A 14,038-nucleotide genomic window follows, 5' to 3' on the forward strand; every position below is an offset into this window, starting at 1 on the left:
ACAACAAACAGAGAGAGGCAGATCCACCAGAAGCAAGTAATTTTGATCATCAGAACTTAATGACTGGAATTACCATACAAATACAGTTAACGAGAAAATACCACCAACTTCCATTTTGCACTTTATTTATTAAGAAACAGATAAAAGTAATCTTAAAATGGCATAAAGAAATTATACAATTTGAACATCATCAAAAGAGCAAATTAGACAAAAAACACCCAATCTGTTGGAAGTAATTTTAATTCTTATCCTTCAACATGCCCTATATAGTATTATTCTAAAGCAGAAAAAGAGAGATGCATTTACAACTTCAATATCTTTATTTATTTTTTAAAAATCTGTCTATGCAAAGCATTAAATGCTTTTGTCTTCTAGGTATCCAAATGCATATTCCTTATTATAAGGAAGAATTTGGACAGAGAAGGGGAAAAAAAAAAAAAAAAGGCTGCAAAGCTGCTTAGTCTTCAGCAAAATATTCCTCCAGTCCCTCCAGTTCTGCATCAGTTGCTGTGTTGGAAGAGGTAGGAGTTGAATTTGAATTTGTGCTTTCTTGACCACTAGTTTTCTGCTGAGAGTTTCCCACATGACTTGGCTCTTTCTTTACTTCTCTACCACCGCTTAGTAACTTTTGACTTTCTGCAAAATACTGATTAGGATGATTCAAGGAAAATCCGATGTCTTCAACCTGCACATAAAACGCAAGAAACACTATATTATTCTATTTATCTCAAAAGGTCACTTTTAATATTCAAGAATATATCAACTGGTGATGTAACAAGCAAGGCAGTAGTTTGTCAATACAAGTAACCTGACAAATATTATCACGTCACAGATGTATTTTCATCACAAAATTTCTGATCTTGTCACATACATGCAAATCACATACAAGATTTTAGTAAAGATTTTTAGTAAAGTTAAAAATATATATATAAAAAACAATATAGGTAAATTCAGGACAGAAATTCAGGACTACTACAACCTTAAAGCAGCATTTCCCTACCAAAAGGAGGGACTGAGAGAAGCCTAGAGAATAAATGGTAGAGAATATAACTTATTACTATTAATAACGATCCATACAATATAAACCTAGGTTCTAAATATAAATGTTGCTGTGAATGGAAAACTTGATCTCTCTTCCTAATATTCCCCAGAAGCTGCAAATACAATTAATATTTTACAAGGCAGTAGGCTCTGATAGAAGGCCAGTAAGATTAAGGTCATCTCTGTTCCATCAGGACCAAGATCAGCACTCTGAAACTTCACAGGATGCACAGCCAAGACCAAATATACATATATATGTATGCATATTTTTTTCCAGTGGAGAAGAATATCGAAAACTAGCAAGATGTACATATATCTATTGCTCCTTTCTACTGGAGAAAGATTCGAGCCAAATACTGCTTTTATACAACACTGGAAAAATCCCCAAACCTGGGATGCAATAAACCAAGGAGGACTAAGAGCCCTGTATTGGTAGTTTTCTACTCAAGTTATTCTCCCTTTTTGCTGAAAGGTGGGGCTGATTCAAGCACAGTGCCTGTGCAAACACACAGAACATCACTTGAGGACACAGACTGCATCTCATTCAGCACCAAAACCACACCAAGTTTTCAGGCATTGTGAACCAGAAACAATGTTCTTTCTAAAGGGAATCCTGATTAAATACATAACCACAGCATATCTCATCTCTATCAAAAACATGGCTACATAATTTAAATTTTACATAATTTAATTCAGCCATGAAAAATATTAACAATTACCCCCACTGAAAAATATCTTAAAAAATGAGTGACAGGCTTAGAACGCTAATTTGGGAGTGCTCCCACAAAAAAGCACATAAAAAACGCACTGAATTTCATTTCAATCTTATCTGAACGAGTTCCATAGATAGCTTTCATCCATACTCTTAATTTCCAACACATGAGAACTAAATTACTTCTTCCCACCAAAAGGGTTTAAAAATATGCAGTACAATGAAAAACTAGCTTTCTTAGAAGAAACTCTTAATTAGCTCTATTTTTTTATCTTAAAAAAGAAAGAACAAAAACACTCAAACACTCAGTTTTCCTTAGGCCATTTTAGGATTCATTTTGTAAGTCTTATAAATTTGTGCTAAACTACTTCCTCCCCAGCAAACTAGAACAAGTTGTAGAGGTGGCTCATTGCAGGAATGGAGCCTCCAGCAGTGCTTTCGGAGATGACCGAAGGGATTTGGCAGACTTTTTTTTTGGTTAAAAAGATGTATGTAATGTGATTCTATGCACCACTTCCTTTAATTTGAAGACCACTAAAAACTCTGCTGGATTAAGTATACACAGAACTGTTTTAATTAAGAGAATTCTGTCCATTTGTTCTACCATCTTTGAGACCCTGAAGAAAGACCAAGTTTTGTTCATAACCATCATTTATGATACTGTGATGAATCAGTTATTTTTGTCCTGCGTGCTTTTGAACAAGGGTCAGTGAATACTCCCCTGACTAGAAAGAACCTGCTCTGGCTGTAATAATGAAAACGAGCTTGAGCACAAAAAATGGAGATGGAGCATATACAAATTTCCTTGCTGTTTTAAGTTAGACAGCTCGTGCTACTTTTAAACAGTTTTACAATGCTGTGTAAATAATGCTGATTAAGTTACACCTATTTTAAAAGCTGCTTTATTAATTTTGGTGTAAGCATATGAAATCTAGACTACCAGAAGCAGAGAAGCTAGATTTCTAAGTTTTATACATTCACACATGTAAATCCATCTGGAATCCACCACGTCCAAAGAAAAATGCATTTTCTGTGCAATCAGAAATTTAAGCTTGTAACATTTATTGATTCAAGTAGAACAGCTTGTCACTTCAGACAGAACCATCTATTGCAACTAATAAATGATACTATTGCAAGACTTTTCTTAGATTCAATACATTTTGCACATATTGACCTTCACAAACTCTAGTTTTATACTTCTGTGACAGCAAATGCCGCTTTGAAATGAAGCAATTATTTTGTAGTTGTAATATTTTGGGGGTTTAACCAAGAACTTTAAGTGACAGCTGATAACAGTACAGCTGATATTACAGAAAAGCTATGAGGAACAATCACACTACTACAGTGAAGAGTATGTGTTAGCCCTATCTAACTGGTGAGGAAGCAATCTCTGGCCTTGCTTCCTAAGTCCTCTCCCCTAACTGGAAGGGGTTAAGAGGACAACTACTACTCTCTTTTAAATAAAACAGACACTAGCATGAGCAGCTCAGAAGCAGATACTTGAAGTTAAATGATGTTGGACTTGTCTATATCATCTCACATTCTTCTCTGACCGAAACTCCAGGAAAGAGGTTCGTTCTGATTTTATCAGTGTTGAAGCCATGGTACTGCTTTCTGCTGAATACGATTCAGTAAAATAAGCTGACTTCATTGAAGTTACGTAATGGACTACAGAGGAAAAAAAACAATAAACCAGATAAAATTCAAAGCACTATTGTCAGAGGCCATTCACACAACTTTGGAAACCAGCAAGAGGGGGTGAGAATCCTGAACATACAGCATTCTTCCCTGGAAGGCATGTTTACTGCTGTCGACAGTGCTCCTACATGCTCCACTGGTAACCATCCATCCGCATGTGAGAGGGTCTTCGCAAGAGGATTTAGAAAATATTAAAGTCAGAGAATCACAGAACAGTTAAAGTTGGAAGGGACCTCTAGCGATCATCCAGGCCAACCCCCCTGGTGGGTTTGGAAGATCTCTAGAGAAGGAGACTCCACAACCTCTCTGGGCAGCCTGTTCCAAGCTTCTGTCACCCTCACAGGAAAGAAGTTCTTCCTCACATGGAGGTGGAACGTCTCTGTGTTTCAACTTGTACTCATTACCCCTTGTCCTGTCGCTGGCCACCACTGAAAAGAGTTTGGCCTCATCCTCTTTACGCTCTCCTCTTGGGTACTTGAACATATTGATCAGATTTCCTCTCAGTTTTCTCCACTAAACAGGCCCAGCTCGCTTAGTCTTTCCTCATACAATAGATGCTCCAGTCCCTTAATCACCTCCGTGGCCCTACGCTGGACCCCCTCTAGAAGCTCCATGTCCCTCTTGTACTGGGGAGCCCAGAAGTGCACCCAGTATTCCAGGTGCAGCCTCATCCCAAGTGTACAAAATATACTTTTCTAGCAATGAAAAAGCAGCCAGCTTGACCTATTTTTACTACCTGGGGTTAGTAAACTATGAGGTTAGTTACCTATGAAGACCTAAAATCTTTGAGACAGCAGTACCTTTACAAAGCTCTTCATCTAGAAAAGTTTATGTTTATTCTTCCAAAACAAATAAACAAAAACACCACCATGGTGCTCATTAAGGAAGGAAGGCCTGCTATTATGCTATTAAAAGAATTGGGCTTGTGGCATGGAAAGCTGTGATATAAATATTACATCAAATTTACATATAATTTATGCAGGTTTTATCAGAATAGTTGAAAGTTGAACGATAGAGGACCCAATCATAATGCTTCCTCTTGCCTTTGGAATATTTTGGTGACCTTCAACATAAAAGCTCTGTTTGATGACGGTTTCATTTCCAAATGAAATGAATAAAACCGGAACAAGAATACGAAAAAATAAAGCAAAATTTCTCACTGAAGTAGGAGACTCATCAGCTGCAAAGCAGACATTTTATACAAATAAAGCAGCACGGAGATATTCCTTCTACCACAAGACTTAAAATGCACATTCTCTTGGAATTTTTCATAAAATATAGACAATTTTCTTAAAACGCAATGGACTCCTAAGGACTGATTTATTTTTAGGTTAGTGTTCATCTTCAGCTCCACAGTCTTTTTGGGTAAATATTTCTACTGACTTAGCCTTGCCTGGGGCATATACTAGCTGTATTTCGAATTATATTAAAAAAAAAAAATTTAAAAACAGGATATTGAAAGCTTAAATGCTTGGAGAAAAAAAAAAAAAAAAAAGAATACTATTCATGTTTCCAGGATGCAAGCATAGCCTTTCACATCTTGTAAGACACAGGATATTAATAAATAATATATAAACCTTTAGGTCATTACAAAAGCATTTGACATATATTTGAAATAACTGAAGTGAAAATTAAATGGACAGGTAATGCCAATAATAGATGTTAAAAGTGCCAAGAAACTCTGCATTTCATTCATGATTTCCAAGGTTTTCCTAAAGACAAAGACACGGATTATAGTACAACAAAAATTAACAGGTACTTACATCATGTGTCAACTCAAAGTACTTTTGACAGGCCAGCTGGTAATGCATGCCCTTCACTAACTCCAGGATCTGTACAAAGAGTAAAAAAGCATAAAGGATTCAGAAGTAGCACACATTTTAAACCACAGAATTCTAGATCTTAACTGATATTTTACAATTTACTGTGACATGGTATTTTGCAAAACAAAAACATGCATGCAGTACCTCTGAAAACTTCATGATGCATGACATTTGTGTATCCTACTAATAACTGATAACATTTAGAGGTACTGTAGGTCTTTAAATGCACCTTGTCTATATTATAAACAAAAAATAAACACAGGAAGATATACCTCTGCTGCCTTTCGGCTTCAATTGCCTCGTCGTTACCTCGTGCGAGCACGGGCGCCACCACCCGGGAGCCCGGGTCAAATGAGCACAGACACCAATATGGTGGATGCAGCAAATGGCGTTTATTGCAGGTACATCCGAACTTATATAGGGTGCCTGTGTGCGGAAGCGCGCTCCGTAGCCAATAGCGTTAACATTGCCTTATACGGGCACGTGCCCATCTCCCCTGCACGTGCCCATCTCCCCTGCACGTGCCCATCTCCCCTATTCTTTCCGCATAGCACGAGATCTTCCGACCGCCGTACCCTACATCTCCCCCTCCCCTAGACATCCTATGTCAACGTAAACGTTCCATGTTAACTCAAACATCCTATGTTAACGAATTAGGCACGACAAAACGGGCATGCCGCAAAAGATGCCTACTAACCTGGCCTCACCCATCTTGCCGGCACCCATTTGATTATTCCCTGCTGTCGCACAGCTGCATAACCCCTTCCCTGGGTTACCAGGTCCCAGCCGGGTTCCCAAACCCCCTGTTCCGGGAATCTGACCAGAACTGGAGGTCCGTCCTCCATAGCCGCGACCGCCCAATGTTTATCTATTGACGTCTTGTTCTCGTCACCCCGGACGAAGTGGTTTAGCGAGTATAACGCTCGCATTAAAATTTCTGGTTGCTTCACCACGGGGATTCCTTGGGGATGTCCTTCCCCCTCCCCTAGAACCCTAATCTTCTCTTTGAGTGTTTGGTTCGCTCTCTCAACAATAGCCTGCCCCTGACTGTTGTATGGGATTCCATGTACCAGACGGATCCCCCACTTCTCGGCCCAGTCCTGTGTGGACTGAGCCGTGAAGCAAGAGCCGTTGTCTGTCTTGATGGTGTGTGGAACACCTAGCCAGGCAATGACAGTAGTCCAGTGTTGCTGTGCGGCACGTGCAGTCACCTTGCGGTGCTGCGTAGCCATGATTATCCCACTGTGCGTATCCACCGTGACGGCCAGCCATAGTTGCGGCTTCAAGAGAGGGCAGAGGGTAAAGTCAGACTGCCATATTTGATTCGCCTGCAGCCCTCGTGGGTTGACTCCTGCTCCCCAAAGGCTTGACCGCTGGCAGTACGGGCAAGCTGCCACCACGTCTCTAGCCGCCGCTAGTAGGATCCTGCAATGCTTTGCTAACGCTTTTGCTCCTATATGTAGGTACTCGTGCACCTCTCGGGCACGTGCAGCAGTCCAAACCCCTTTTGCAGCCTCATCAGCTTTCTGATTGCCTTCTTGGTAGTATCCCGCTAGGGAGTCATGGCTTCTTACATGCACAATGGAGGCCGTGGCCGTTCTATACTGTAACGCTTCCTCCAGCATGATTGCTATTGGAGTTCCTGCCCATCCGGGGGCAGCCATGTTAAGCAGTAGCTTATAAACAAACATTGAGTCAGTAACTATGTTCACATGCTGTCCCGGCCAGATTCTCAAAGCATGAGCGACTGCGGTAGCTTCCAGATATTGTACAGTACTGCCCGGTACGGTAATCCTGACCCTTTTCCAGGTAATATCACGCCATACTACAACAGCTGAGTCAGTCGTGGAGGAGGCATCGGTGAAGACCGTAAGGCCCTCCCTCGGCTCGCTCAACACTCGTGGGGTGCACCGTAGTGCAACGAGTGGCAGGTGCCGGTATAGTTCCAAGGCGGGGCCGTATTTCACCTCCCCAGGGTACCCTTCTATGGCCACGAGCAGACTGCTCTGCTTTTGCATCGCTTCATCCCATAATTCCTTTTTAATTGGCACCCACACCGCAGTCGGTTCAACGCCAAAATGTCTAATGCATGCGGCCCTGCCTTTAATGATTAGCTTAGCCATCGCCGTTAAATAGGACATGTAGGCTGTTGTCAGTTGTTTGGACAAGATCCACCATAGGGCATGTGGTCTCTCGGGGTTCCCTTGTCCTAACAGCCCCACGGCTCCCCTTTTTGTTACATTTAGGTATAGCTCAACAGGGCGCGCCGGGTCCCACCTGCAAAGGTGGCTTTCAGAGGCTAGGCTTTCGATCTTTTTTAGGGCCTCGATAGCTGCGGGCATCAGTTCCCGCTTCTCCCATGGGTGCTGGCCCTTCAGCAGTTCGAACAACGGTGTCATGAGGTCGGTAGGTATGCCAACCAAGGCACGCAACCACTGAATCGCCCCTACCAACTTCTGAACATCATGCAAGGTTCTCACCTCCAGGTCAAGTTTGATCGGCTGTGGACGGACGGTTTCAGGAAGGATTTGTGTCCCTAAGTAAGACACCGAACCACCTCTCTGCGTCTTTGCCTCCTGAATATACAGCCCTTCCTGCTGTAGATGATCAACCACCTCCTTTTCCAGTTTGTCAGTAGCCTGCTGCGTGGCTGTAGCCAGCAGCAAATCGTCCATGTAATGGATGATCACCGCCCCGGGGTGGCGGTCACGAATGGGTTGCAATGCTTGGGCCACTAACCTCTGGCAAATAGTTGGGGAGTTTTTCATTCCCTGAGGGAGCACCTTCCACTGATATCTCTGCGCTGGCTCTGTCAGGTTCGCAGCTGGGACTGTAAAGGCAAATTTCTCACAGTCCTGAGGGGCCAGTGGGATTGAGAAGAAACAGTCTTTGATGTCCATTACCACGACCGGCCATCCTCGAGGGATCGCCGCGGGTAGTGGAAGCCCCGGCTGAAGAGCCCCCATGTCCTTCATTCTCTTATTTACCTCTCTTAAGTCGTGTGGGCTCAGGCTCGGCTCTAAATGTCCTTGATCCAATTCGCGTTGTATAATGGCCCGTGCGGCCACCAGCTTCTCTTGAGTTAAGGGCCACTGCTCTACCCACACCGGCTCCTCTGTTTTCCATTTCAAGGGAATGGCCTTGTTAGGGCTCAACAGGTAAGCAGTGGCCCCTACGCTAAATTTGTCAGGCGAATGCCGAGTTGAGCCAATACGTCACGCCCGATTAGGGATTAATGGGCGGACAATCGCTTGCATGGGGGGCCTTCCCGGGTCCTCTAATTCACATGCCAGAGGCACAGCACTGCATCGCGCGTCCGTTGTTCCCCCCACCCCATCTAGCAAGCCCGCTGGGGATGCCGGCCAGGTGGCCGGCCAGTTGCTTTCTGGTATGCACGTTACATCTGCCCCTGTATCAATTAACATTGTGAGCTCTAATATCCTTGGGGTCACCAGCGGGGGGCCGTGAAGGCGCACCTTAACACGGGGTCTCTGCTGGCAGCCTAGGACCAGGGCCACCTGGCTTCGTTCTCCTCTTGTTGTCCTTGTCCTCCCTCCCCAGGGTGCCCTGTCGGATACGCCCTGGGGCTCTGCTTCCACCCTCCTTGGGGGGGGGCACGCACTCGCGGAGAAGGGCGGCCCCCCCTCGCCCCTCCCCGCCCGGAGTTTCCCTGCGACCTCCGGCAGTCTCGGGCCCGATGCCCTTTGGCCGTCAGCTCCCCCACGGAGTCCCCCCCCCGGGAGGAGGAGTCGTCTGACCCCTCCCCCGCCTCCTCTCTCAACATCGACAAAGGCGCTGGCCGTCTCCCGGCGGCGCCATGAACCCTCTGGGGGGCCCTCCGAAGCGGTTCATCCTCTTCTGGAGGGTATTGAGGTCGCAGGAGCATCCCTGGAACCCAATCTCTGGGGTCGTCCACTACTATCGGCATCGGTGGGGCTGTCGGGACTAGACGTTCCCCTTGATTTACGTGGCCGCCACCTCCCGGATCGTGCTCAGTAGGGGACTGGTCTAACCGCCGCCCCGCGGCCTGCAGTTCCTCCCAAGGGTACGCAGGGGGCCTCCCCTCGCCATCCCTGGCTGCCGGATAGACTTGTGGCGCTTCTTCCGCCCCCCCCATTCTCGGCTCTCCGGCCCCGGACTCCTTTCCACCGGCCTCTTCCCCTTCCCTGACCACGTGTCTCGGAGCCCCCGCAGTATCGGTCACGCCCTCTGCCTCCCACGCGGTTTCCCAGGACTCGCTCTCTTCCCGAGTTCTTTGTAAAAGTTGCCTGATAGTTCCCCAAGTCTTCAATTCTTTTGCCGATTTACTACTCATACTGTACTCCGCTAGTGCAGTAGTACAGTCTGCCCAATGCTGGGAAAACACAACATTCCCGGCATTGTGAATCGCCCCATCCTTTCAGGAGCCGCTCGATGCAGTTTCACAGAAACATCTCATTCCCGAGCACACACTAACACGACCTTCACCGTCGTCGCCCCATCCTTTCAGGAGCCGCTCGATTAACTGCACTAAGTTTCACAGAAACATCTAATTCCCGAGCACACGCTAACACGACCTTCACTGTCGCGCCTCCATGGAGTTCTCGCCGCTTCCCGGCCGCCCCGTCTTTCAGGAGCCGCCCGCCGAATCACGTCGGGGTCACCACTTGCTGCCTTTCGGCTTCAATTGCCTCGTCGTTACCTCGTGCGAGCACGGGCACCACCACCCGGGAGCCCGGGCCAAATGAGCACAGACACCAATATGGTGGATGCAGCAAATGGCGTTTATTGCACGTACATCCGAACTTATATAGGGTGCCTGTGTGCGGAAGCGCGCTCCGTAGCCAATAGCGTTAACATTGCCTTATACGGGCACGTGCCCATCTCCCCTGCACGTGCCCATCTCCCCTGCACGTGCCCATCTCCCCTATTCTTTCCGCATAGCACGAGATCTTCCGACCGCCGTACCCTACATACCTCTTCCCTTACCTGTAATTTCTTCACCCTTAACTTCAAAAGGAACTTTAATATATATTTTCATAATAATTCTGACAGTTATTGTCAAACTATCATATTGCAACATCTCTTCTATAATTGCAGATATAAATCTAGTAACTCAAGTGGCTGAAGCATGAAGCAATCAAGTGCACTATTTCATATTTTTGTTTTCCACATTATCAGTTCATATAAATGCAAAATAAATACTACTGAGCTCCCATCTAGGAAATTTAATGCAGACCCTTTAGACAAATATCTGTAGAAGGGGAATGCTTTTACATTCAATCAGATTTGTCCTTTATGAAATGAAGTTATTTCTAGTCAAGCTCAGCAGAATATGCAAGTGAATAGCCTGTTCAGAACACCTATTAGGAAAATCATTCTATCTTTTGTAAATACAATTTCCTTCCCAATTCTACTTCATGTAATCTCCTCTCTGCTGCATAAAGTCCCATTCTTATCAGTAGAATGCAATGCCAGTTGAAATTTTTGAAGTTTCATCACCTCCTCCCTGTTTTGTATAATCCAAATGTATACTCTCTCTGCTTATCAAAAAGAAAATTGCTGGAATTAAGTGATAACTTCAATGGACTTGAAATTGCCATGTCTTGAAAATTATTTTTCAAGAGCTTTTCCCAAAGTTGACCTTTGTGACAAACATAGCAATACACCCCAGCTTACATCCCTGTTGGCCGCATTATTGGAGGCCACCTTGTATTTATTGACAGATGTACAAATAAATTCCATTTGCTGAATGGATAAAACAGCACTACACTGCCAAAAAAGTACTTAACTGCTTTGTTTCTGTTATAGCCCAGCTGATTACATTTCTATGTGCCACTTCCTGTTAAATCCTCTGTAAAATATCAAGGCAAAAGCCAAGTAGGCAATAAAATCTGAAATCTGGCATTGTAAACATACTTATTTTAAAATCTGCCCCAGTTCCCTTTGAAAGGGACTTAAAAATCAGTGTCATACTAAATAATCAATGAGTGAAGAAAACTCCTCTATTCTAGAACTTACTACATCTCTCTAGAACTTTCATTACATTTTATGTTATTTTCCTGTCTGTTCCTTACAATAAAAATGTACATACCATTCAAAAGAGCAAGGTTAGCCAAATATTAACCAAACTGCACGTTTGCATATACTTAAAAAAAAAAAAAACCCACACACAAAATTAGCATCCTGTGTTTATTCTTGTAAGTATCTGAACAGAAAAAAAACTAAAATTTCAGATTGCTGCCATCAATTTTCACTATACCAAAAAGCCAGTTTGCCTGAATATATTGTTCATATTTTGAGAAGTAATGACCAGAAAGCCTACATATCAGCTGAAACACTTGTAGTATTTTGTTTTATAGCAGTCAGGCTTTTCTAAATTGAATTTTTCAAGATAAAGTCAAACTAATTCAAATCCATTCATAAATTTCTTAGGCTTTCGTGATGTTATTCTTCATTGAAAATTTTAACACAAATTATTGAATAAATAAGCATCTTCAGGTGTATATGCATTTAGAGCCTGAGGGTCTTAACCAAATAAACCAAAAAAAACCCAAATAAACCAGAAAAACCCAACCCCCCCAAAAAAAACAAATAAACCCCCCAAAACCAAATAACCCCCCCCAAAAGACAAATAAACCCCCCCACACAAAAAACAAATAAACCTCCCCCCAAAAACAAATAAAAAGTTTCATAAGCAAGAACTTCTGACTCTAAGGCCCAAAAGCTAAAGTTCTCTTGTAAAAAAAAAAAAAAAAATCAATTAAAGGCTAGTCAAAAAAAATTAAAAAAGAGGTTAATTTTTCAATTCCAGACCATAAACCATAAGTGCTTGTTGTGCTTATGATGTCTATGGCGTCAATATGCAACTATCCTAAACAGGGATAAAGTCAAGAACTGATCAAAGGCAGCTTTTGATTTACTACCCCACAGTAATTCACAAATGAAACTATTGCTGTGTCCTCCTCCACTTCAGTGGGAAAATGGGAACTTCAAGTGACATTTCAGAAAAGGCACCACTCACACAGCACAGGTGATGACAGAATAAAAGGGGCACTTATAAATAAACTCTAGCATTGCAAGAGCCCTTCTTCTGCATAAATTATTATGAAAACTAGGCCTATTTAAGCCTTTGATCAACCTTACATTATTCTTAATCTATCTTTCGATAAAGCTTGCCCCATCTTGAAGGGGAAGAGTACTTCACTGAATTGATACTGCTGGATGATACGATCATCCAGCCTTGAAGAACTTCCAAATAACACATTTGTTCTCTTAAGAATTTACAGTGCCTCAATCTTTATTGTTCAGTTCTGCTGCAGTTTCACCAAGAAACTGCTAATCACTCTGCCAAGATTCCTTCTCAGACCTCTCAGAGACTGGTGTTATGGCACCACACAGGTTTTACAGCTGTATTACGAATAAAGCATCAACTGTGAAGCATAATTTCTAAGAGAGAAACTCTACTGGCACTCTCTCCAGTGAATTGGTTCTTCAAAGTGTTTCTTGACTCGATGCTGACAGCACGATATAGGCATGGAGATGTGGCACAGATATGACACAGGGCAGATTTCAGGACAGAACAGACCAGAACTCAGCTTTGGCTAGTTAGGCAATTCCAATCAAATTTAACTGATGGAGAGGTCTTTCTCCACCTTCATTAAGGGTTATGGTAGGTTGAAAAAGACGAACCAACATTTGTGACTCTTGCAGGGAAAAAGTGGTGCAGTTCCTTACAGGCAGCAGCAAAGCCAGCAACCAATACGCAGGGTAACCAGCAAATATGCAGTTCCAACCAGCCACACCACATGAGACCCAACTCTCTCTCTCCCCAGGCTATAATGGAATTGAACAGGTTTAGTAGATTAACTGATTTTATTAAATTAGCTGTTTGGGGACCAAATTAGGAAAAGAAACACAAAAAGAATTGTCACAGAATTGAGTCCAGCTAGAAAGGGATTCTCTGCATAAGAGAATCAGAAACTGTCCTATATTTAAATAGGAGGGAATTATCATTCATAATAAACATCACTTAGCATTCCTACTACCTTCGTGCTTATAATGAAAGCACACGCTTGTAGCTGTTTTTCCATGAGTGTTATGCAGAAACAAATTTCCACTCAAAACTACCTTAATTCATGGCAGCAGTTTCCTCTCTACATACTCAGACATTTGCACTAAATTGCTTTATGATGCAAGAGGACAAATCTGCTGGAGAGGTACCCTTTCTGTTAATTCTTATGTGCTTTTTTCTTTCACTGCCATCTGCAACTTGCTTTTCCGATTTTGCTTTACTGACTACTAATGAGGTTAAGATGGTGTTTGGCAGCTGTGCACAGCCACCTGCTTTCTAGATCTTCAACTTATATAGCTAAGATGTTGCCTAGCTGGATAGTTTGAGCTCTGTAATTACCTATCGTTATTTTCACTTATTCAAGGTTAGTTTATTTTATGGAAAACTGCTGGATTACCTTCTATTTTCACAGAGTCTTCCTACTACAGATTTACTTAACTGTGACTCTAACCTTCATTTTATTTCAAAGGTGACTGAAGGAAGTGACTGAGGTGCAACTTCTGGAACACATCCGAGGCTCCCCCAACCCTGTTAGAAAGTTACATTTATTTTTCAGTGACTTTTTTTTAACTGACTAATCCTGAATAAGCTTACAACCACTTATTTCAAAAGAGAGTCATACCCATTATTACACCCTGCCCTAAAAAGGAACCGCCAAGACAAAACCAGGACTGCTGTCAAGTAGGTAAGGAAACATATAAAATATATCAA

The 14,038-nt window shown here is 42.9% G+C and overlaps 1 protein-coding gene across 1 annotated transcript in view; it reads right to left on the reverse strand.

Annotated features, from left to right (window-relative positions):
• Positions 1-325: 325 nt before the first annotated feature.
• Positions 326-14,038, reverse strand: part of PRIM2 (DNA primase subunit 2) — an 89,730-nt gene continuing 76,017 nt past the window's right edge. The window contains exons 12-13 of the mRNA XM_088531224.1: positions 5,215-5,283; positions 326-685 (exon numbers count right to left, since the gene is read on the reverse strand). Coding sequence (XP_088387350.1) covers positions 458-685; positions 5,215-5,283 — 297 coding nt within the window. The 3' untranslated portion in view covers positions 326-457. The remainder of the gene's footprint in view (positions 686-5,214; positions 5,284-14,038) is intronic.

This window comes from Tinamus guttatus, unplaced genomic scaffold, assembly GCF_059628265.1.
Source record: "Tinamus guttatus ecotype Peru unplaced genomic scaffold, ASM5962826v1 Tinamus_guttatus_pri_ptg000402l, whole genome shotgun sequence".
Classification (NCBI taxonomy): domain Eukaryota; kingdom Metazoa; phylum Chordata; class Aves; order Tinamiformes; family Tinamidae; genus Tinamus; species Tinamus guttatus.